The following is a 24,346-nucleotide window of genomic DNA, read 5'->3' as shown; positions in this document are numbered from 1 at the left end:
GTGGTGGTGGTGGTGATAACTAATGATGACGATGATGATAAGCAAGCATTAGCTGCTAAACCCGATACAACTATAATCCTAGAGATGCCGGATAGCCCCCTGCTTTGACTGCCACCACCCCTAGGTGGCATTACCTCCCTCCTCCCTCACGCTCCCGGGGGCGGACACCCCCCCTTGGCTTCACTCGCTCGTGGTTCGTCTTCTTCCCCCCCTTTGGTAAACACAGTGCCTCCCAGCCCGACCTCCCCTCCGCCCGGCCGGCCTCACCTGCAGCCAGATGTTCTCCGGATATGCCCGGAGGAAGGCCAGCGCCACCTCCACCGCGGCGGGGGGCACGGCCGCCTGCATCGCCTCGTGCCCCTCAGCGCCCAGCTGCAGCACCTGGAGGATGACTGCGAGGAAAGGGGGGAAAGGGGGGGACGGGAGGAACCGGGAGAGAAGCAGTGTTGAGGGATATCCACCTACTGCGGCAAATGCGGCAACTGGTGAACAAGCAGTAGCAGCAGCAGCAGTAGCAGCAGTAGCAGTAGCTGTAGCTGTAGCAGTAGTCAACAGCAGCAGTAGCTGCCAGTAGTCTCTCAATGTCACGGCCAAGACAGTCCCTGTCGCCATTGCGACTCCGTAGCAAGCCTCGTACGGAGAAACGGCTACACCCATACACCCCTGACCTCGCTGCGCAAATGTACGGCAGTGCTCCATGAAGGCCACGATGTTGAACAGGTTGGGGGAGTTGAGCACATCCAGCAGCGTCAAAATCTGTGTGTGGGGGGTGTTTGGGGTGCTTTGGGTGTGGAGGGTATGAGAGGGTGTACGTCAGGAGCGGGGGATTACCTGATGTACACCATGGCTTGGGGGGGTTTAGGGCCTTACGAGCTGTTGGGCAGGGACGTGTCTGGAAAGACACGGTGTGTTTTCCAGCATGCCTCCTCCCTCACTCGCGGGGGGGGGGCTAGTGGGCATAGTGTGGTACATATCCTGCTTGGAGACCACCTCGCGGCCACCCTCCCCCTCCCCTCTCCCTCCCCTCTCCCTCCCCCTCCCGTGGGGACGGTTGCACTCAAGCCGTCACTCTATAAGGCCCCTGGCATATTGGCAGCCACACACACAGACACACATACCGCACTGCAGTGTCGTACACACCTGCCGTATGTCCATCAGCGGCACCTGCCGCATCAACCCGGTCATGTTGTTGCCCCACAGCTCCGGACGCTGCAGCGCCAAACACAGCAGCCTGTACGACGAAGCGACCTCGCTGTCCTGACCGGGAACCGTCACTGGGCTGGCGGCGGCGGCCGCCGCAACAGCCGCCGCAGCAGCAGCCGGCGACGCCGGGTCCCAAACGCGGGCGGCAACGTCCTCCTCGACGTCGACGTCGACGTCGGCGCCGCCACCACCGGCAGCGGCGGCGGAGGTACCGCCGCCCTCTTCCCCGCCGCCCTCCTCTGCCCCGCCCAATCTGGCCGTGCAGCTCAAGCACTTCGCCGGCCGACCCGTAGGGCCCCCCAACATGCGCTGACGCAGCATTGCAGCTGCCTCCTGTGTACGACAACACGGAGGTACGGCACGAGATCGGACGTAAAACCCCTTTCCGGCGGTATCCCCCCGGGGCTGCCCGCTGCTCTCTCCTGATTAAGGCCCTGCGCCCCCAACCCCACCGCACACCACCACGCAGAAATGTTGCCGCGTGGAGAGAGGCGCCCGGGTCACATAGGGTGCCGGGGTGGGGGGAGACCGAGGGCGGATAGGGAAAGAGGAAGGTCCATGGGTCGAAACCCACCGCCCTGTTTTTTCCCCAATTTTAGACTCCTTTCCTTTTTGGTGCGCGACACAGCTACCGCTACCCTCCTCGCTCATCCACACGCCCTTCCGCGCCTCCCCCCCCCCTTTGATATGATGTTGGCACATGAACCCCCCACCCCCTTCCCACCCCCTCCCCACCCTCCTACCTGTTGTTCCGGCCCCATCAACGGCGCCAGGTACTCCACCAAGGCCAAGTTCACGTGGGCCAGGGCCAGCTCGAAGGCGGTCAGGCCCGCGCAGCGGAGCCACAGCAGCCCCGGGTCAGCGGACAGCAACAGGGCGCAGGCTGGGGACCAGGGGAGAGGGGGGGAGAGGGGGGTAGAGGGGGACGAATGTGGAAAACAAGCCGGCGGCTGGTGTGCCAGTGTGCGGGTGGGGGGAGGGACGGGAGTGTGCCGTATGTATAGCTAGCAGAGGTTAGGCCCCCCAGGCAACTGAGCGGCCGCTCCTCAGCGGGGGTTGTAACCACCCGCGATAATCCACGGCTCCCGCCCGCCCCGGCCCCAGCCCTAGGCCTCCCGGAATGAACCCACGGGCCCGCCCCGGCCCCCACCTTGTACGGATGCCTCGCTGCTGGACTGGAAGCGGCCGATGAGAGCGTACGAGTGCAGGAAGGTTAGGTCCAGGGGGGCTACTCCCGCCCTGATGCGCGGGTCCATACCGCCCTCCAGCAGCACACTCAGCAGCTCGGGCTTCTCGAGGAAGCGCTGCATGGGCAGCAACCCGTCTGGACAGTGCGAGGGCGTTGTGTGTGAAGGGGGGGGAGAGGAGGGGGGAGGAGGAAGGGCAGCCAAGGGAGAGGGCGGGTGGGGAGAGGGGGAGTGAGGGCGGAAGAGCGGAACACCTTGCGTGTGTGTCATGTGTGTGTATGCGTCAAGTGTGTGTGAAAACCCATGCCACGGCACTGCGATGTTGGTCATCATGCCGTGAATACATCACCTACCTAGCTACCGACATACATCCACTCACCCGTACACTCCCCCACCCACTCACCCGTACACATGGGCACATTGGGGTTTAGCCCGCACTCCAAGAAAGCTCGTAATACCAACACCTCTTCGCCGGGGCCAACGCCGCGAAGCGCACCAGCTGCATCCCAGTCGCCCGAGGGCGCCGCGGCAGCACCCGCAGTTGCGGAGGCGACGGAGGCGGCGGAGGCGGAAGCCGCGGCCGCACGCGCCGCCACTCGCGCTCGGGCGCCCTGCCGGCTCCGCTCCCTCTTCCGCGCCGCCAGCAAACTGCCTTCCCGATGCGTCATCACAGCCGAGGCGGGCCGTACAGCAGATCCGCCGCCGCCGGGAGCTGTGTGCAAGCCGGACGCACCAGCGCCGGCGGCGGCAGCTGACCCGTACGACAACTCGTTCCTGGAGCTGCCGGAGCTGCCGCCGCTGTGTTTCTTCCGGGAAGGCAAATGAGGTCCGCGCTTCTGAGGATCAAGCCCCGATTTTCCGTACTGCTGCTGCTGCTGTTGTTGTTGTTCTTGCTGTGTCGTACACGATCCCCAACCAGAGGCGCCCAGCTCCTCCTCGACAATGCCGCCATCCGCAAAGCCCTCCAGAAAGTGGCTCCCCGTCGCGGCCGCCGAAAGCGGCGCCGCCGCCGGCCCCGGCGGCGGCGCCGCCCCCATCGCCTGTGCCGCCGCCGCGGCACGCGCGTCCTTCAGTTGGTGTGCCGCCGCCACCACTCCCACTACCAGCTCCGCATACCCAGGAGTGCCGGGCACGTACGGCGGTCGCCGCTGCAGCAGCGGCAGCCACAGCTGCAGCGCGGCGGGCTCCAAGGCGAGACAGAAGCACAGGTGCTGGAACAGCTGCGGGTCAGAGGGTGGCGGCAGGGGCTCGTGCTGGAGGAGCCAGTCCAGCAGGGGGCCTGCGGCGGGGGCGACGAGGGGAGAAAGACGAACCACGGACACGTGAGGCAGGGGCCCGGGGGGGCACGTTACGGAGCAGAGACAAGGGGGGGTGAGCGAAAGGGGCCGGGCGAAGGCAGGGGGTGACCGGTAACTGGGGGGGAATTGGTCTGCAGACGGGTCGATGAAAATACGATGCAACGAATAGTAGTTAATAGTAATAGGAGTCGGACGTCATAATAGTATATGACAGTGCTGCTATGTTAAATAGGACGACGAAGGGAAGGTCAACACCCCCGCCCGCACCTGCCGCCTCCCTCGCCTCCGCCTCCCCAACCGCGAGCTGGTGCAGCAGCGCAGTGGCCGCGGTGGCCCTCTCCCCCAGTGCCTCACAGCTAGCTCCGTACAGTGAAAACCCATGACGGTTGAGTAGCTGTGCGCGGCGAACGTGTTGCGGCGGTGTGGCGGTGGTTGTGGCGGTGGTTGTGGCGGTGGCGGCACAACGAGGGCAGGTTGGGGGTTTCAGCGTGTTATTACAGTTGGAAGGGGGGTCCCGGGGCTCCAGGGGGGCCGATATGAAGCACGACGCAAGACAGGGTCCCTTGTTAGGCGGCGGGGAGACCAGAGGGGCCAAAGTGGGTAACTCGTGAGGAGGTTCTAGAAACCGGGGGAGGACGTCAGCAGTGGAAACTTGTGGGTGGGACTTGTGGATGTGGATGTGTATGTGGGTGTGATGGGGGACCAGTAGGAGGGCACGGGCAATGATAGCGTACAGCGGTGCAACGAACCAACAGAGGTGATGATGCCGCAGCGGCGGGGGCGGGAGCGGGGGCGGGGGCGGGGACGAAGGTGGGGTCTGGAAAGCGACCGGTTCTCTACGGGCCGGGGCCCCCGTGCTGCGTGCGCGGAACTGAAGGAATTGCGAACGGCACTTGACGCCCGAGACTCCCGTGCCCCTGCCCTCCCCCCTCTTAAACACACCGTGCCCAAGCACACGAGAACCCCCCCCCGCGTATTCCCCCCCTCCCACTCCCGTCAGTCCACATCAGCACCTTGGCCAGCACCAGCTTCTCCGTCGCGGAAAGGCCGTCGTTGTGTACGGCAGCCACTAAAGCCGTCAGGCCGTACTGGTTGTGTACATTGGGGTCAGCCCCCGCCTTGAGCAGCACCTCCACCACCCCCGCGCTGCTGACGGCGCAAGCCAGCAGGATCAGTGGCCAGTGACCGAAGGAAGAGGCAGGAGCGGGCGCGGACGCTGCGTTGGCGCTGCTGGGGATCGAACCCCCGACCGCTGCTGCGCCACCGTCATCGGCAGCCGGTGTTGCAGCGGGATTGGCGGCGGTCGCGGCGGCAGCCGGAGGTGTCGTGTATCCCCACGGCTTGTCCAGCTGCGGGGCATGTAGAACCTGCAGGGGAAGGAAGTCGACAGGAGTCAACATTAACAGCAACGCAGGATCCGGGAGCGCCGCCGGGTTTAGCACCATCCAAAACGTCCGGGTGTGTGGTACTGGGGGGGTGTAAATCGGCGCCGTGGATGGGGGATTACGTGGGGTAACTCAGTAGCGGAAGATCTGTGGACCCCAGGCCGTGCAGCAGCCGGAAAACGAGGTCATTGGGCGATTTGGGTCAGGTGGCCTGCATCGTAAGGGATAGGAGGCGACGAGGATGGAGGAGGAGGAGGTTTGACGGGTCAGGCGCAGGGGCTGTGCAGGCAGGCGCTGAGTGGGCTAGCTAAACCCGTTGCAGGGGCATATAGGTAAGGGTGTGCGGCCGGGCGTTTGCCGTATTTCCTTGCCAGGGGCCAAGAGGCAACGCCGGGCCGCAAGACGGGAGAGGGGGACTCGTTGGCGCACCTGGTTGACGTCCACTCCAGACTTGAGCCAGCGCTTGACCGCAGATGCGTTTCCACGCCTGAAAAGTCGCCAGATTCAGGAAGCATGCTTTTTTGTAAACAATGTGACGAGGTGGCTGGTGGCCAGGCGGTGGCAGCTGGGATGCAAAGGACAACAGCGCGGTGGATGTGCGTATCGAATGGTCGTTGGAGTGATGCGGTAAGCTCCCAGCCAGTAATCCGACGTATTAGAGTTCTTTCACAGTGCATGAGGATTTTCCTTGTGAGATTAGGCATGCTTTGGGGCTTTGGATAGATCACGACTAACCGGAGTAGCGCCATCAGCTCCTCAGAAACAATCCGGGGGCTGCTCGCTAGAGACCCCGACCCATCAGATATCCATGGCTTTGATTGAGCCTTAGTGCCCGCTCTGGCAGCCTTGGCACCGGCCATTATCACACCGAACTACTACGCAGCGTGTTGCGCCGAGACGATGCTTCTCGCTGCAATCTGCTCAGTAAGCTAAAATAGCGCCCGATGCCGCTTAAGAGACAACCCGTTGAAGGATAACCACAGATCGGGAAGCGCAGCTAAAGTGAACAGTATGTTGATTGTCGGCTCTTCTCCGACACGCAACGGCAAAGGCCACCGCTTTGGATCGCTCAGGGACAACAGATAAGAAATCACTGAATGTACAGTTGATTCCCTAGCAAATAGCTTGTCCCGGCGACCTTCGCAAGCAGAAACGTTTGCCCAACTCGCCCACAGTGACCCAAACGAATAGGTGCCACTGCGAATTGATTAACGTAATGAAAAAGATAGATCGGCAATGTGCGTAAAGGGTAATGACCGTAATGTACTAATGCGTGATGTACACGTGCACGTAACTGAAAATGATTTACCTCGTTGTGCAATAATACACAGTTCTACATTGTGTCATGCGCAAACCCCTTTTTGCACCATAATCAATAATGTGATGCTGATAACATGTCGCAGGTTACGATATGTAAGATTTATTCCGTGTTGATGTGGTTCCATCGCGCGGTTGCGTCCCTTTCGCATGGAAAGGCCCATGATGAAATACAGAATCTACGCCCTGGCTTATTGCCATTACATTTAATTGCATCCTTGGATGTGTGTTGGAGGCGATAATCTATTGCAGAGACTGAGTACTGGCGTTGCTTTTGGTTGGCTGGAACCCCGGGGTGGAGCCAAGGGCGGGAAGCAAGCCACATGCCCTTCCAAAGCACAGCATATTCTGTGTTTTTGCACTGAGCAATAGGCTTATTTTTATGGCCCAAAATATCCACCATGTGTGAAACCGCGTAGTACCCTACGAAGATATAAGCGCCACTGCACTCACGCTGGCTAAAGGGAAACCGAGAACTGCTGAACTCTCTCCTCTAGCTGGCTCATGGAGCGTAAAATTTGCCACCGGCAAAACAACGCACGGACGTGCCGTACGAACCAGCAGGTCAGGGCAGGACAGCGATCAAATACGTCGGGTCTTAGGGGATGCAGCTTGAGGCAACATCAGAACATTGCCAAAATTAACAGCACAGTAACAATTTGCGTATCAAAGTTAGCTACTGAAGACGAGGACACAGCTTCCGAAGAATTAAGGGCCAACTCCACCAGGCCACCGGATCAGCGGGCCAACCAGTGATCATGAGTCAGAATTGGCACGGCCAAGAATTGGATCTTCGTGTGCCGAGCCTTCTCTGGGGATGAGCAATTCGCTGGCCCTGGTCGTCACACCAATTCATGCGCTGTTGCCGAAGCTCCCTTGCCACCTAGGTGCGATTGGCTTTTTGCAGCAGCTTTGCTTTCCCTTCCCATTCCCGCCCGTCTCCCGGCTATTATTTTTCTACTGCCGCTTTCCTGCTACAATTTTCATCTTTTGGATATCCTTTTACTAGATCAGCAAAATTAGACCCCATATGAAAGAGTTTTTTGTGCGCGGGTAGAACCGGCTTCCTCGCCCCTCGTGTAGACGGTTAAGCCCTTCTGGACGTCACCGTGGCGCTCCCGAATGGAGGCCCCACGTCCGTACTGGAAGCCAGCCTCGTGCACGGAAGCTACTTGGCGGCATTGATACTTTGGTAGTCTCGCAAGGCCGCTCAGTAGCGCGTGTATGTGCTTTGATGCGCGCCTTCCTGTCCCCTACTTCTGGAGTACTGGAGCAAGGGGGTGGTCAACCCCCAGGAGGACGGGGTAGAGCCCGGAGAGAAAGAGGGACGGATGAGATAGCTGCTGCGATTAGCGAAGAGCCAGCTGGAGTGGTGGCACTGGTAATGTTGAAGTACCTTACCTGCTCCGTGTCATGCCCGATTCACCCTCAACAACGCGTTGTTAGTGTTCAATCTCTGAGTGAGTGCGTGCGTGCGTGCGTGCGTGAGTGAGTGGGTTCGTTCGCGAGTGAGATTTTGTCAAGAGCCGTATTGCGATTGATGAACGCCTTCCAATGCCCTGCAGTAGCCCCAACCCATGATAAGAAACTGGATGCTAAACTTCTACCACCGTTGCTACCACTGCTGCAGCGGATTTGATGCCAAGAATTAAGAGTTTTGGTGGCCGACCTCCAGAATTCGGGGTCCGTTCGAATCCGTCATTTCCCCCAGACGTTTACTTCTTTTTTTACGCGACATGGCGCCGTTGCACTAACCAACAGCAGTTGCCCTGTACCGGTACCGGTACCAGGCCTTGCTGTCCCGGCAACCCTGAGAATCCCTTTTCCACCTTGGCCCTCCTTAAACATGTACAACAAGACCACCATGGAAATTGCCTTCGTCGTCCAGGATCGCTTGTCAGGCGATGCACCAGCCGAAGCACAGGAACCAGGGGACGAGGTCGTTCCCAGCAAGTTCCCACGAGGGGACGGTGTTCCGTCAGCTTCCCACACCACAACTAAACAACTAAACGTAACGACAAATGCTGGAAAAAAGCTTTGCGAAGTACAGGTTGCGTGTACTATGCACACAGCCAAACGCACAAAAGATACTGCCGTACACTGCCGTATTGAGGCGCCATTGCAGGCGGATGTTTGGCCTACCAGTGCGCAGGGCCTCCTCCCTAGGACAGCGGATTACACAACAGTGCACAAACGTTCAATGGACGAGCATGGAAGCTCTCCCGTATCTTGCACAAAAGGCACACGGGCTTTATCCGCTCGCACAATGCACCGTCCATTCACATACACACACACAGAGGTTGCGCCAGGCAGGGGCAGTGGGAGGTTTTTATTGAGAGGTCGCAGCTATAGGTCTTGGGAGGAGTCGCAGGCGAAGGGGGTGGCTGCAGAGCAGACTGGGTAACGCTGTGTGAGTTTTGCCGGTGTGGTGCTGCCTCGAGGCATCCCTAGCCCCGTCGGTGAGCTGGTCGGTAGCAGCTGAGGAGGTGGCACATCACGTTGACCCAACCTCAAGTCTCTCAAGGCGGCCACATACGACATCCCGTATCCAAAAAGTGATTCATCGCTACGCACATTCATTTTTTTATCACATAATGTACACCGGCTTCATAACGGGGGGAGAGGAGCAACGAATATTGAATTTCGAGCAGTGGTTAAGGCAGGTTACGCCTCGACAGTCATTATTTCGCCCAACGGAATGGAAGTAAACTACGCCGCTCCCCCTGACCGTAGTAGTCCGGACGGAAACCTATACTTGGCACCACGTCGCACCCGTCTGGGCATGGGTCGCTTGGGTTTCAAAGCCTTGAGGAGGGACGGCCGCCCAAGCTCCCTTCACATCTCGGAGTACGATACGATGACAGCTTTCCTATCGATTGCATAAGTTTCACTATATAATCGCCTTGCGACACCAGCACCTCTTGTCGCACACTTTGATCGACGGCATTCGCCCCAGCCTTCTCAAGATCCTTCAAAGCAGCTGGCAACTGGATGTCCTTGGCCATGCAGACGCAGCCCTAGGCGGCGACATGAGCACATGACACACCTCTGAACCCCCGTACCTCCACCCACCACAAACCACACGTAATCATACACACTGGGCCTCGCCCTCGGTTACAATCAATGGCCTTGCAATCCTCCCTCGGTTTTTCATGACAGTTTTTCCCCCGCCGCGCCCGTGGAGGAAAGACCCCTCCCCGTACCCCACGCAAAGGCAACTGGAATGCACCCCGGTGCGACGGAGCGCAAGGAGCTACTGGCAGCGACGGGCCAACGGGGCCGCTGGGCTCAGGCAGTGCTGCGGCGAACCTTGCCGCTCCCGCACAGACCGCCCAAATCTCTCTTCGGACTCGAACGACAAAGCAAATTCCGGCGAGTGCTGCGGCAATGGCATTTTGGCCCAGCTTACGCAATGACGCGGCCGTTCTGGGGCCCCTCCACGGCCATCTCATGCAGCCCATTCCACACACAAACAGTTCGCAGTCGAGGCCGCGCCTGTGCTGCACCGAAGGACATCAAACCAGTACTCCACCGGTACCCGCCTGCCCGCCTGCAAACACTCGCACACATCGCTCAAAGACACACATGCACAAATGTCCCGCATACACATACTTTTCATGTTGTTGCATTTGGGATCTTGCATAAGGATCGACGAGCAAGAGTGCACACCCCGCCCTTCTGCCGTTGTACAGCAAATGCGGGAAACAATACACGTTGGGATCCGGGACCCGGAAAGCCTTCCCCGCCATTCCTGGCGTTTATCGCCTGCACCTGCACCTGCCAAGCCAGGCCCCACACAGGCCACTCACATGGCGTAGCGAGGGCTGAAGCACACATGCTTCCCTCGCTCCCGTATCCTCGCTCGATCACGGTATATGCATCCAGTCACTGTGCGATGCTCTTGCTGTACACCCTCCCACAAAAGGAGGCAAAGCAGCGGGAACTGGATATCACTTGCGGAGAACCTGAAGGGATGGTGAAGACGCAAATGCCCTGTGGCAAGCGCAACACGCCACATACCTGCACGATGTCCAGTGAAACATGCGGAAACTGGATGGCAGTAACGCGATCCCCATCGTGCCTCAGACTGTGTGCTCTCCCGCCCGCCTGACGATCCAACCAATTCCGCATTTCTTCACACATGGGGCACAATCAATGTCACCTCATGCAAATGCCGCAATGCGCACCGCCGTTGCATCTCTACAAAGCCGGCGTTCGCGCCAGCCGGCGTTCGCGCATCCACATGTACGAGCGAGCCCGCTGCAGTACTGCGGTTGGATCTCCTAACATTGATGTCCTTCGAGCATCCGAAACAAAGTTAAGAACACAGTACATCGCCGTTAAGAATGCGAGAAGGTATACCTTCTGCACATGCAGAATGGAGGCATGCGCCCACGTCTTATCGGCTAACAGAACGTGCGCATTTCATGGGAGCCCGTCATGGGGCCATCATCTACCAGGCATCACCGTCTCAGGCTGCTGTCGAGGCCGCGCCAGCGGCGACAGAGCCGACTCGTGTTTCTTTGCCCGCGTGCACGGCTCCTTGCTGTGGTGGCTGCTGGTGGTGTTGGTGTTGTGATGGCTGCTGGGGCGCGTGTTGCGAGCGGCGCGGAGGCGCGGGCCCCACGGGGACAGGGGGACCGTGCTCTCGGAGCCTCCGAACCTGCGGGGGGGGGCAGATGAAACCAGAGCGAGAAAAGGTTAAACTATATATTAAGAGAAGCTGACATCGGCCAATGCACCACTCGGCTGGTGTCCTTAATCATCGTTTTGCAGGACATAATCCTGGCAGCGCTGACAGCTCTCGGGAATCGTGGTCCGGCGATTGGGCCACCCACCCTGTTGAATCCGTCGTCGGTTATGCTGGGCTACAAGCAGGTCGAAGCTGGTGACCGAGAGAATGGGTGCCTGTGGTACTGCATCATTCCGGCCCGCCGCTTTACATTGCTCAGGCCATTGTGTTGATCATCATATCCAGTGTGATCATCAGCCACGCCGGACAGCAAAAGTTCAATTGGTTCCCAGCCCCTCCCCTGCCGCTGCACATTCGCCTGTCTATCTTCTCACGACTCTGCTATGTGCTCTGCCAGGCGCACTGCCTGGCCAACAAGCCAGAGTATGTAATTCACTCGTTCTCGTCCCTTGCTCAAATCCTGTGCAGTGCATACCAGGTATGGCCACCTCAACCGCGTGCCGAACACCGTGGACAGCCACGGCGTGCTGACGCCACAAAACCCGATCCAGGTACCCCCCCCAAACGCTTGCAACACACCAGCACCATCATCCCCGTACCTGCAACCGGACCTCTCCCAATCGGCATTGCTGCGCTCCTCCCTTTGTCCCCTCGCCCCAAACACCCCGCATACGGCCGTATCCAGTCATCCGCAGTCAACCCCCCACCTGGCCGTCCTTGAGCACCTCCAGCACCTCCACGGGAAAGTCTCCGCAGCCGTGCGACATGCCCACATCTATCCGAATCACCCGCGACTCACAGGCGCTGTTGATGCCGCGAGTCTGGATGGTGTGACCCACCACCATGCGCCGGGCGCCGGGTATGGACTGCAGTCACGCGGGGCCCGGAAGACGGGAGCGAGCTGACACAGAGGAGAAATATTGAGAGTGTGATAGGACTGGAAACTGCATTCCCGCAAGGAATCGCAAGGCGCCAAAAGGTCCTCGAGGAACAGAAATCGGGGAGGTATCCATGGAGGCGTGTCAGAGATGTCAGAGAGGACGAGATCGCCCTAACTCGAGACTGGGCGTTGCGTTCGTCCAGCTGGAGCAATCAAAAGCCATATCCCGCTTCCTAAACGCGCTCCGCCCGCCTCCTCCTCCCCGCCCGCAACGCCGCACCTCCAACACGTTCTGCAGCGTCTCGCAGTCGCAGCGCTTTTCATCGGATGCGGAGAAGGCCCGCGCCCACACGATGGCAGAGCCGCCGAGCAGGAACGCAGGCGGCCGAGCGGGCGCGCCAGGGCCTCCCAGCAGCCATGACTGCGTCTCCCTGCATGCAGCCCAGCCAGTCGTCGAAGCGCAGAGTTACTGTCATTAACGGCCCCAGGAAGAAGGCAGCGTCCCCTTCGGGCTGCCCGGGTTCGGCCTGTAGCCGTGGCGGTTAAATACACACGGACGCCGCAGGATGCAGGATGCAGGACAGGACCAGTGCCTTGTGACAGCGCCCGTACGTAAGCGTGACGGTAATGATGTCTTTCCTGTGGAAAGGAGGTGCGCATGCCTGTGCCCTGCGGTGTGGCAGAATGTCCGAAGTTGCTCCATCTGACCCACACCTGTTAATGCGCTCCAGCCCATACTCGACGTGCGCAGGCAGCACGCCGCCATGCACGAACAAGTTATCGCCGACCTGCGGGAGCAGCAGACCAGTGGGGTGGCGACCCACCGACCCCTCGATGCCGCGATGGATGCCCCTTCTTGCCGAGACCATACATGGCGAAGCGTGTGCGCGTTGTGCCCTACATTCAAATGCAAAGCAGCAACAACACCCCAATCCACGCAAGGGGTCCTAAACCCTGCATGAAACTCCCAAGACATGCAGACTGCCCATGCCTGACAGTGGGGCCCCAACCCCCTCCCCCCCAAGCGTACGAACCTGACCCAAAAACCTGGCATAGGACGGGGCACCTAAACTGACCCCAGCTGCGCCGTGGCGCAACCCTTCCCCAGCACACCTGCAGCACCGTCGGTCGTGCTGCAAAGAAGCGCCGTGAAATCTCGCTACCCGGCCGCAGCGCTCTGCTGCGCAACCAGTTGTAGGGCCGCAACCGGGCCATCTGAGCAGCAGCCGGGGAGGACGACGCGTGCGCCGCGGCATTTCGGCGATCCTGCGTCCGTCCAGCGGGTGTGACGAAAAAGAACACAGAGGCAGCCAGCTTGAGGAAAGCGCGCAACATAGGCCAACACGCTACCCAGGTCCTACGGCGCTGCATCACACCTTGGTCTTAGCACTGGGAGCCCGCTGCCTCAACACCACCAGGTGCAACTCGCAGCGATGTACCACTGGATAGCATACCACCGCACCGCATATGCACCCCGCACCGCCCGGTTGCCCGTGTCAGCCCATGTGCAACGCGCTCCTGCGTGTGCCGCAGGATCATGCAGCCATGCAGCGCAGAAGCGGTCCAGCGGTCGAGAATGCATAGTTCAGCTGCAAGGGCCCTGCTTGCCATGTTGCATTAGCCCTGCCACCGTTTTGATAACACCCGTCCTCAGTCGTATGTGGTTCGCCAGTCTTCCCAACGCCAGCCCTATCCCCACCCTATCCGCGGCGCCACTGCGGTCGGCGCCGGAGCAGGCTTGCCAACCCTGTAAACCCAAATCGTAAGGGTCATCGCAAACCGCTCGCACACCACACGAACCACATCGCACCTGCAGAGGGTCCAACTGCCCATCCGGCGCCGGGCAGCCGCTGCGTCGCTTCATGAGCGTGCAGAAGTCCCGCCATGTGGAGAGTCCCAACACCTCCAGATTGGCGCCTGACGACCAGGAGGGCATCAGGGCACCCACATGGTAAGCGGGGACCACAGCGGACTGGGCGGCACACCGGGTTGGCCGCGGAGAGACCAAGTCCTCCTTGCAGCAGTGCAGGGGAGCTGCTGCCGTGCCAGCCGCGGCCCAACATGCCAGCTGTCTCCAGCCCGCGTTCCTATCCGTGCTTCAGTCGCTCCATTTAACGGCCGGGTACCTAACAGCCAGCGGCACTGCAAGCCCCTCGATAAGACCCCGGAATGCATTTGTCCAGTTCCTCCCTGGCGATACAACCGCACCCTTGACCCCCTGTCCAGCTTTCACAGTTCCCACGTTCCCGGGGGACAAAATGACGACATAATCGACAGCTTTACCAACGCCATCATGCTGCTAGCCAACGGGCTCAACGTCCCTTCAAACAGGGCTACAAGCTCCAACAGGAGCTCTGCCGCAGATCCAACGTTCGCCAACCCGTTTCCCGCAGCTCTTGGCCCCCGGCCCCCTTGAGACATCCCCCTTGAAGCAGCGCTCCCTTCGCAACCGGGGCACTCGTCGGAACCGTGCACTCAGGTAGACAGCCTCGCCCAGGGGCCTGCGGCGGCGCGGCTCCGTATCTCACCCGGCGTGGCGTAACGGTGGTCTCCCATCACATTCATGGTTTCGTGGTTGCCGTTAAGCAGGTACAGCCGCCCTCCCGCAGCCTCTGCCTCTCGTGCCAGGCGCTCCAGCATGATGAGGGTGCGGATCTCATGATCACCGCGGTCAAGGATGTCGCCCACCTGGGCGCGGGAAGGGGGGGAGGCGCCGGCTTCCGGGTTGAAAAAGCAGGGAGTAACATGGAGGGTTGGCCAGGGGTTGGGAACGAAGAAAAACACATGAGGAAATAGTCACACGGAGGGGTAAGCGAGCTGGGCGTGTCTTCCGAACGCGATGATAGGGGGTGTGACCACCACGCGAGGTAATAGGAGCCAAGGAAGTGTCGGGTGGAAGCGAGGGAGAGCGTCAAAATAGAGATGGGCTCAAGAGACAGGTAGTATTAGGATGAAAAGAAACATTGATGATAGCCGGGAACAGTAAGGCGGCGATAGGGTGAAGGACTTATGGGCATTGCTGCTGGCAGCGGGTACTCCATGACAGAGTGAGAATTATGAGCGTGCTGGGGACACGTGCAGCGTGCAAATAAGGTATGAAGTCAAGAGCATTAAGTTAGTGGATCACCCTTGCCGTATATGTGGGGAGGCCGGCGGGTTTGTGCAAAGGAAAGGTGCCGGTGATTTGGATCACCGCAGTCCAACCCATGGCTGCAGTCGGTATCGCGCTCGTTTGCAGCACAGTTCGTCGAAGTGACACGAGGGAGGGTCCAAGCTGGACGCCCTTAATGCACGTGAACGCCTACGGTTCTAACCTGGACGGCCACCGTACTACCGCCGCTCCATCGGCCGTGCTCATCTGTCAAGCCCGCCAGCCGAAATGCGCGTACTGCCTTATGATAATCACCATGTATATCGCCAATCGCTACGAGCCGGTCGGCTGCGGGGACGGCCGTAGGGAGCGGTTCCGAGCGGCTAACGTACGCATCATCGCCAGGCACCGTGTCTTCGCGCTTGTTATACGTCGCCCACATCTGCAACCGATGTCGTCATCGATTTTATTCACCTCTCCAGAGCTAAATACACATGACATCGTGCATGGCCCGCCGTCAAAGCCGGCACGACAACACCAGCACGACTACAGAAAGTACCTGGGCGAACGACTTCACACAAACATCACATGCTGCTTCGGCTTTTGTTGACGAGTTAAATAGAAAATCTAATATTCCCATTTCGTCGGTGTCCGCTACGGTTAGGCACCACTGTAGCAGTCCTAAAGGCTTTCGCGATTTGCCCAGGGCGCAAGGTTTGGAACAATACACAAGGACGATGGACTATTAGGGGAGGAGTACGCATGCTTAACTGCTTTGGATTTTTTGATTCCGAGTTTCGAACCAACACCGTACGCGTTACAACTGCATATGCCAGTGAATAATCCCGCTTTTTCTAATTTATTCATTGTTATGTATGGTACTTATTGAACCAGTTTGATTGCATCAATTATGACGAGCAACTCAAATCACATCTGCTCTTTTGTTTGGCAAGCAAGCCGGTCGTAAATGCGTGACCAAAATAATATTATACATCTGTTACATACTTACGGAATGAGTCGCTTTCTTCGAGCTACGACACTTCTAAGACTTTGACGTTCGCTGACTTGAGGCTCCAATGGCTAGCCTAGAACGGAAGGACGCCTTGTTAGAGGTATTCCGCCTCATCGATGTGGGGAATGACGGGTGAGCTGCAGCTTCATGGAGCTACGGCTCACTGACAGTCCCTTTATGCCAGGGCTTGGAACGGCTGATTCAATTCGCACCCCATCCAAATGGGTGTCATGCCTGCAGATTCCTGGATTTCGATGAAGTTAAGGCGCTGGCCTCCGATTCCACGACCCAAGTACGGCAGCCGGGGTTGTCCTTGAGGGGTTCACTGGCAGGAACGATGTTGAACGTTACGTAGTCCCATCTGGGTGGTGGTTACACGGTATGGCCTTTAGGGTCCAGGACGCTAAAAGACCTCAACCTCCTTACCATGTGGCAGGGAAAGATAGAGGAAGCGGTGACGACAATCTTGATGCTGGACCTGAATGGCGACGCGAAGGTTTCGGCAGAAGAGTTCGTAGAGGTAAGTGAGCCAGGGAACCCGCGGCAGGACGGCTCAACGAGCACCCGTGGCGACGGTGCACAGGCCTTGGAGAGCAGAGCGCGGGCTGGAGCCACATATCGCCGTACGATACACGGCACGGTGTAGCCACGCACTGTGAGGCTCAGCCGACCAGAACTTTGCGATTCAATCAGGAATTCTTGTCCGATAACCTTAGGGGAAAAGTTTCAGCATCTGGATGGAATGCAACCGGTCCATGCCCAGGCCAGCGGATTCGGTAACCTTCCGCAGATTTTTCCCCCTTTTCCCGGCTTCTCGGCTTCCATTTCGTATGGAACCCCCCGTGCTTCCCTGCCAAATCGATATCTACCTGCGGGCTCCATGGGCTTGCGTCCACCAATGTGGGTCGCTGGGCCCCTCCCTAATGCTGCCACTCATTGCAATGAAGCATTCGTCGATCAGCAGGAATGCGAGGTGTGAGTGTTCTTGATCATATATATATGTTGGACCCATGGGTCGAATTATGTATTATGTATGTGGAAGCGGCATAATGCGGCACCGATAATAGATGTAGTTCATCAGGTTTAGAAGTCGCTTACGCAATAAAGCCTGGGGGCTTGAGCTTCAGTCCAATTGGGCATGGCCAGAACTTGGGCTAAACTTGGCCTTTCCGCCGCTGTACAATAGTAGCGCTTCAGCCTTTCCACGACGCTCCTGATAACTAGTTTGGGCGAGTGCTTGTCATGTGCCATATACCAGATCCGTAAAAAGAATTGTTAGGAAGATGTGCAACGACCGATGCGGACCCCAGAACAGGCAGCGAAAGACAGGAAAGTAGACGGGGTCTGGCAATTTGTACGGCCTCTGGCACTTAACTTGGGGAGGTTGTGATTCTGCAGCGGAAACCCATTGAACGCCTGTCATGAAGGCAAGCGGCAACCGCGCCTCGCACTTGGGACCAGCCACGGAAAACAGAGATTTGTATCTGGGGTTTACTTTACAGAGGGCTGGTGGTGACGACTTAACAGGATTATGCAAAAAGTTATAGACAGCAGCATTTCAGAAGTGCTGTTTCCGCAATTTAGCATATTCAGGGCGACCCTAGGGCCTCTCCGTGAACTTGCGCCCAACCGCGAGCAGCGCAGGGCAGCATGTTGATACATCAGCCAAGGCCCTGCTGCCCTAATGACGCAAACAGTGGACGCACTGCGTCGTGCAGGTTGGTTTCAGCTGTGAGCGGCGTTCCTTGTGTTGACTCGGGCACAGTTACACCCAAAGCTGCATACCCGCTAGGAAAATGGAAATGAGGACAGGAAAAAGTCCTACGCATTCTGTTAACGAAGGTAGCTGACGTATTCGATGCGCTTGCGCCGATGGTTTGGCGGTATAACTCCTTAACTCCTATCTCCGCGTCGCCAGACGTGACAATTTCCACTGCCTGCCGATTCAAACAGCGCCCCAGCAAAAGGGCAATCCTAGCTGAAATGCTACTGTATATGGCCCATCATTATCCGCGTCGTGGCTTGTCAGGCGCCTGTGTGCCACACGATAGTGCCGCGCCTTTCATCCTTGATGACGACGCCATAGGTGTTCCTGTTCGTGACATCGGGCATGGATGAGCAGGAGTTCGAGCTGTTCGTGGACGACATGAAGGTGCATGCAGGTACGGTGTGCGGAAGGTAGAGAGTCTCGCAGCTGACCCTCGGGCGAGAGTCGCACCTGCGCTAGCCCGGCGGGAGGTTTGCGATACCCGCTGTTGTCTGCGCGCGGTGGGGACGCAGTTGCCATTTGCGAAGATGGCATCATGTAAATCATGGCTGTGCATAAAGTTGTGAGCAGAAGAATCATGCGTTGTGTTGCGCGCACGTGCGCTCATATAACTCAATGAATACTCCAGGAGTTGACGAAGGAGACGAGGAGACACCTGGAAGGGCGTTACATGTGCGGGATGCGGGTGTCGAAAAAGGTCCAACTGGTCACTTGAGGGGGTGTGCAACAAAACTTGGGAGGGTCTTGCCGCGAGCTGTGAAGGAACTTAAGGAACAACGTCCCGCGCAGCAGCTTGCACATGAAATTCGAGCTCGGAGTGAAGCAGTACACCGATCTTAGTTACAACGTTGAGAGGGTTAGGCGGTTCACAGAACGTTCTCGCTGTCATCAGGCGCCAACGTGGCTACCCGCCTACCCGCGTGGTAAAAGCAAATATCACCTGACTGACGGCTACCTACGTGTATCTTTGCTTTTGCTCATGCAACACGAAGCACCGGCCGTAAGGCGATTGGGGTCCAAGGCTCTTTCCGTCCAGGGAAAACCCGCCTCAGGTTTGATGCCCCACAAAATATGCCGGCGGTAAGGCACCTGGGTAAACCCCACGTCACTCCATGTCATCAGGGAAACCCTCAGCCGCGCTATGGGGGCCCCCACTCAAACCTCCTTCCGCGCGGTGCTCTCTACCGCCGTCGTCCGCCGCGCCCCAGATACCAACCATGCCAGCGCCACAATTGCCGCTGCCCCGCTTATCCTTTACATGAAGAAGAACTACGCATTGCGCAAGCTGATGCACGTTCTTCCATTCTCTCCGTGTCTCCGTATGCCCTCTTGGATGCTCCTTGCCGCACCCGGATTGACGCGTGCTCCTCCACCATCCTCACCCCGCTGGCGAGCAGGCGGCGGCACGTCCCGGGAGATGATGCTGAAGCGCGTGTTCAGTGCGTTGGATCGCGATCACTCTGGGTGGGTTGAGCGGGGGAGATAGGGCCCACATCGTCATCCGGTGGGAGGGAGCGCCCTGGAGGGCCGCGGGTGACGGTGTAGGTGGTGGAGGTGCGGTAGCCGGGTAACGGCATCCGGCAAACCGGTCGGGGCTGCACGGCATCAGATTTGGCCTTAATGAGCATCAATCTCCTTTATGTATGAAGCGAAATGGGTCGCTGGGGTGTTTTGTAGTTAATCAGGGGGGAAAAACGGAGAATGGGAGGAAGCGTTGCAGCAAGGTGCCGGTGGGGACGGGGAATTCCAGCAGGACAAGTGGTCTTGCGAGGTGACCCACATCGTCGATGTAGAACTGACGCCTCGTAGAGGGGTTGGCGCGCCGCACACGCTCAGCACTTGAGCTCAGCTGTGAACATGGGGGAATGCCAGGCAGCCTTCCTGCTGTTGCAGTAGCTGCCGTACAGTACAGCATGGAAGTTGTCTATAGATCCGTGCAAAGGCCCTCTGCCAGCATCTTGCGAGGCCTTCTTTTTCCAGCGGCCAGCCACTACAGCCATGTGCTTTACGACCTAATTTCGGCTTCTTCTTCTCGCCGTTATTCCCCCCTACCACGCAATGTATTGGAGCGTGACATCGCCCACTTATGTTTCGCCGTGTACTGCTGGTGTATGTGGCAGGTTCATCGAGATGCATGAGCTGAAGACGCTGGTTGGTTGCGTGGGCCCGGAGGTGAGTTGAGTCTCAACACATGTGGCCTGGAAAGGGAAGGGGATGGAAGAAGGGGGGAAGGGTGTTGCAAGAGGGGAGGGGAGGGGGCGTTGCCTTGCTCCAATGGGCCGCACGAGGGAACTTGGAACTAGATGGGCGCTACCGCTGATTGCTGCCACGTTTACCGCCGAGCCTGGGTATCCCAATTAGGCAATCTTTTCATGACGCGACGGCTGATGCTCGGGCGTCCTCACCTCCGCTGTTGGCCATAGCTGCACGACACTTTGCCGCTCCGGAACAGCACCACCCGGGTCGGCTGCCAACGGCTCACTCCATCCCCCACCGCTATGCCAAAAAACCTTGCGGCTGCACGATTGATGGCTAAGTTTTGGGACTCTTACCACCGCGACTACCGAGCCCAGCAGCCCGATACGGCTATATCGTCTGGCAGTGCTGGTGGAAACTTAAAACTGGTTAAGTCCGTTTCGCCTGCGTCCCTTCCTCGCCGATCCTCTCATCCCAGGATGCCCTTGAGCGCGCCCGCGGCACACTGCGCATGTTCGACACCGATGCAGACGAGAAGGTGTCCGTGGAGGAGTTCCTCACCTTTTTCGATTCGCTGGTGCACGACATGAGCGACACGGATTTCAGGGTGGGCAGGGGAACACGGTGGAGAGGGGAACACCCTTGACGAGCCCTTGCCGGGAGGGGCCAGCCGCGGTCCCGGAGCCTTGAATAGATAACCGCTAGGCTTGGGAGCTAGCAGTCAAAGCATTGGCTGCAGCCCGGGTGCAGCCCGGCCGAAAAGCCGGGGCCGTGTCTTGCTTTTCGATTAGCATGCAGGCATATCAGGTTCGGCGGGGACTGCAGTACGGAAACCGTAAAGGCTGGTATCCAGAACCCGGTGTCCATGTCCATGATGGAAACGTTAACCTATTGGCAGCCAGTTAATATCGGCCACATGATGGAGTTCCACACGCCTTCGACCGCGATAATGTGCCCCGCATGGTTACACACGTATACGCGCCCGGGGGCAAAGGGAACCCATATGCCGCATCACCTTTCCCTGCCGCAGCTCTTTTAGGCGGCACATGTCACCGCGCTGACAGAGCAGGTTACCTCCTGCTTACCCCTGTTAGAGTGTGGGCACACTGTGTGGTGTTGAGTGTGGCTGGTGGCCGCATCATGCTGATACGGCGCGGCATTGCGCTGCCCCTCAGGCTTTTGTGAGCCACTTGACTGAGAAGGGATTCGAGCTGCTGTACGAGGGGAACTACCGGCACCCGCACGGTGAGAAAGGGACAGAGGGTGCAGTTTCGTGCCAGAAAACATTGGATCATGCTCTCAATGTGTATGTATGTATGTATGTATGTATGTATATATGTATGTATGTCGGCATGCGCACAGCCTAAATCACCGCCAACTCGTTTTGAAACGAGGCAGTCCGCCGTTCTACTGTACCCTTCAAAACATGCGACCACTGCTGCCGCTGCTGCTGCGCCCCTCGCCCCCGGCCCTGGCCCGTCAACAGGGTGCCGTACATGGCTGGAGGAAGAAGTGATGCCGACTCTGAAACAGGGGATGCTGGAGCTGCTGAAGGAGGTCGAGAAGGATGTCATGGATGTGAGTGGTGGCGATGAGATGGGTGGATACGGGAAGTTACATGCACACAGGACTCGAACAAGGCCCAACGCGAACGAACGGTGGACGGACTAGTATTGCGAACCACTGCCTAGAGGCGCTCTGGGCTGGTCCGCTGCGTGTAAAAAGCTCAGGTGCATTGGTGAATACTGAAACGGAAGCGGGAAGCTGATTTTTCGGCATGTTGCGCACAGTCTGAGATATAGCCCTCTTGCCGCCTCTCCTCCTCAGCATCTCCTCAACATCTCCTTAACATCTGTAATTAAATAAATGCTTCGACCCATATTTTTATTCCGCCGGGCGGCCACACAACCGCCTGGCAAGAATTCAGCACATACTATGCGCTTGCATTAGTAGCACGGTGAAGTGATGGAAGTGCGTCCGCCCGTCCACTCCTGTGCAGCTCGCAACGGGCATTCCCTGGGAAGAGGGTGAGCACATGCCGCGCGGTTGGCGGCCCTTCTCTCCGCTGCACTGGCTGTCGAACTGGCTTCTGAACGCCGCCACGGGCGGCCGGCCGCGAACCACAGAGCAAGGGGAAGACGGCGATGACGGCGAGGGGCCGGGGCTGGTGCCGGTTAAGAACCTGGAGGCCATGTCCCGCGAGGAAAAGGTTGTTTACCTGTTCAACCAGATTGACGTCAACGGCAGCGGGTGAGTGAGGGAGCGCGGCCCGTTGCGCCGCCACCACCCGCCCGCCTGCAGCTGTTCAAAATCCGAAACCACCTTGTTTCAATCCCAAAGCACACCCAACCATACCGCACACGCAACCATTCCACCGAACCCACTCGTCGCATCGTCGCCGCCGAACAGCCCATAAGATACCACCTCCATGGACACCTCCATTCCAACATCAACGCAGCCACTCCGGGCCCCAATCCCTCCACGGCCTTGTCCCTACTGGACGCAGTACCATTCCTACAAGCCATCTGGTGTCCATGGCTGAGCTAATATTTGCGGATGGTGCCGGGGGTATTCGCGATGCACGCAACACCGTCATCGCCCCTGTGCTGGCCGGCATGGGGTTGCACCCTTTAGATGGAGTGGTGGATCTACAGGAGTTTCAGACGGCAATGGCACAGATGGTGGGTGCAATGGACATACCTACAAGACGGCGATGTGTGTGTATTCATCCGCCCGGAGTTTGAGGAGGGGTTTGAGACGTACAGGACAGCATGATTAGAGGGGCGGGTCTCCGGCTAGCAGTCTTGCGCAGGTCGTGTGCGGCCGCAAAATCTGCACGCTGGCGGTCCCGACTCGCATCCTCTCCCTTCTCCTAACTCGCGCCCGTTGTTGCCTGTTGCCGTCCCCAGACGTCTATGCTGAGTGACAGCGAGTTCGACGAGGCGGCCCGAATAGTGGCAGCGCAGCGCGACTGGCGGTACTGCCGCACCCGGGCGGACAAGTTCAGGTGGGTGCATCGCAGCATCAGATTCCGGTTCCGGTTAGATTACAGGCGGTCAGGGCCGGCGCTCACGGCATTCTCGCCTCCTCGGAAGTGGGACCGCGCGCCTGAGCCGGGCGCTCAGGCCAACTCGTGGGTTGAGTTGTTGGGTGGCAACGGTTCTGGGTGCAAGGGAGTTTGCGTATGCGCACACACCTGATGTCGGACCGCAATCCTGCGCACTGACGACATATCTGCTGCTGCTGCTACTGCTGCCGTGGGTGTAGATACCTGTTCCACTCTTTGGACCTTGACCACTCGGGATCCTTAAACTTTCAGGAGCTCAAGGTGAGGCGTGCGGTGGCGGTACGCGGTGGGAGATCTGGTTTGTCGAGGACGTGGGGATGGGGACTTGTGCGTGCAAGGTTTTGAGCTTTTTGGCCAGGCCGCCTGTAGGAGAGGAGGATCCTTTTGATTTGGGATTTGGGATTTGGGAACGTCCTCATTAGAAAGAAAAGGTGCGCGGACGTGACACAGCTGCGCCATCGCGCGGTAATGAGAATTTTCCCGCCGTAGGGAGGACGTCTAGACTTGAGCTGCCTGGATACGCGTTCGGTTCGTTTCGAACCTGCGCCGAGTTGTCCAAGCGTTCTGTCCGTGCTACGATAATTCTCTTGGAACATCCGCAGGGCAACAAAAGTGAATCTGTTGTCATTATCCGCATGTGCGCCGTTTCGCTGCCCTGGTCGTATGGTCGACATTTTCCACATCTCCTCATCCCATCCCGCAGCTGTTGGCCCAGCGGATGGATCCGGATACCAGTGAGGAGACGGTGTCGGCCACCTTGGAGTATATGGATCGAGACAACAGCGATTCGGTGAGGCCCATTGATCCGGAAGACTAGGTCCCTGGGCTTGGGGCAGAGATGTGTGTGAAGAGCTTTGGCGGAGGCCGGCCCTACCGCTGCAAGCTGTGTGGCCTGTGTTGAAGTTACGGCTCCAGACGGCTCCAATGTAGCCTCGCCTTGCGCTGCTAATCAGTAAAACCGTACCCCAGCCAGCAATGGCACGTGGGGTTTGTGCGCCCTAGAGCAGGGCTGCTAGAGATTCTTCCGCTTGCTCGTACACGGGATAGGGTGGTGGCCTGTGACAGCCCTCCCTGCCGCGTCTGCCCTCCTCCCGCCTTGGCTGTGCCTACTGCAATGGCAGGTGTCCGTTGAGGAGTTTGTGGAGGCTCTGGGTGTATTGCTAGGTCATGTAGATAGTGAGACAGAGCTGGACGACATGGTGCAGCGAATGTTGCACATGCGTGGAGGGGTGGACCCCGCAAACGAGGG

At 58.6% G+C, this 24,346-nt stretch overlaps 3 protein-coding genes across 3 annotated transcripts in view; 1 reads left to right on the top strand and 2 right to left on the bottom strand.

Annotated features, from left to right (window-relative positions):
* The window catches only part of VOLCADRAFT_104435 (uncharacterized protein), a gene marked incomplete at its 5' end in the record, with an annotated part of 17,562 nt that extends 11,629 nt beyond the window's left edge, over window positions 1-5,933 (bottom strand). The window contains 11 exons of the mRNA XM_002949621.1: window positions 268-392; window positions 669-756; window positions 1,141-1,536; window positions 1,947-2,086; window positions 2,354-2,527; window positions 2,794-3,102; window positions 3,307-3,669; window positions 3,956-4,082; window positions 4,702-5,055; window positions 5,503-5,560; window positions 5,809-5,933. Coding sequence (XP_002949667.1) covers window positions 268-392; window positions 669-756; window positions 1,141-1,536; window positions 1,947-2,086; window positions 2,354-2,527; window positions 2,794-3,102; window positions 3,307-3,669; window positions 3,956-4,082; window positions 4,702-5,055; window positions 5,503-5,560; window positions 5,809-5,933 — 2,259 coding nt within the window. The remainder of the gene's footprint in view (window positions 1-267; window positions 393-668; window positions 757-1,140; window positions 1,537-1,946; window positions 2,087-2,353; window positions 2,528-2,793; window positions 3,103-3,306; window positions 3,670-3,955; window positions 4,083-4,701; window positions 5,056-5,502; window positions 5,561-5,808) is intronic.
* A 4,928-nt stretch (window positions 5,934-10,861) lies between these two features.
* On the bottom strand, window positions 10,862-15,496 carry VOLCADRAFT_90147 (uncharacterized protein; the record flags this gene model as incomplete). Its single annotated transcript, XM_002949620.1, has 8 exons — window positions 10,862-11,053; window positions 11,791-11,949; window positions 12,244-12,394; window positions 12,678-12,751; window positions 13,077-13,229; window positions 13,774-13,880; window positions 14,492-14,651; window positions 15,278-15,496. 8 exons carry the CDS (start codon window positions 15,494-15,496, stop codon window positions 10,862-10,864), a joined length of 1,215 nt encoding a protein of 404 aa, XP_002949666.1.
* A 634-nt stretch (window positions 15,497-16,130) lies between these two features.
* VOLCADRAFT_90146 (uncharacterized protein) overlaps window positions 16,131-24,346 on the top strand; it is a gene marked incomplete at both ends in the record, with an annotated part of 9,584 nt that continues 1,368 nt past the window's right edge. Inside the window, 15 exons of the mRNA XM_002949729.1 lie at window positions 16,131-16,198; window positions 16,307-16,358; window positions 16,503-16,586; window positions 18,153-18,228; window positions 19,232-19,298; window positions 19,904-20,006; window positions 20,509-20,637; window positions 21,206-21,275; window positions 21,517-21,608; window positions 22,030-22,280; window positions 22,537-22,711; window positions 22,940-23,037; window positions 23,298-23,358; window positions 23,801-23,887; window positions 24,219-24,296. Of these exons, the coding sequence (XP_002949775.1) occupies window positions 16,131-16,198; window positions 16,307-16,358; window positions 16,503-16,586; window positions 18,153-18,228; window positions 19,232-19,298; window positions 19,904-20,006; window positions 20,509-20,637; window positions 21,206-21,275; window positions 21,517-21,608; window positions 22,030-22,280; window positions 22,537-22,711; window positions 22,940-23,037; window positions 23,298-23,358; window positions 23,801-23,887; window positions 24,219-24,296 (1,491 nt within the window). The remainder of the gene's footprint in view (window positions 16,199-16,306; window positions 16,359-16,502; window positions 16,587-18,152; window positions 18,229-19,231; window positions 19,299-19,903; window positions 20,007-20,508; window positions 20,638-21,205; window positions 21,276-21,516; window positions 21,609-22,029; window positions 22,281-22,536; window positions 22,712-22,939; window positions 23,038-23,297; window positions 23,359-23,800; window positions 23,888-24,218; window positions 24,297-24,346) is intronic.

Source organism: Volvox carteri, assembly GCF_000143455.1.
Source record: "Volvox carteri f. nagariensis unplaced genomic scaffold VOLCAscaffold_15, whole genome shotgun sequence".
NCBI lineage: Eukaryota > Viridiplantae > Chlorophyta > Chlorophyceae > Chlamydomonadales > Volvocaceae > Volvox > Volvox carteri.
This window is presented reverse-complemented; position numbering and strand designations above follow the sequence as displayed.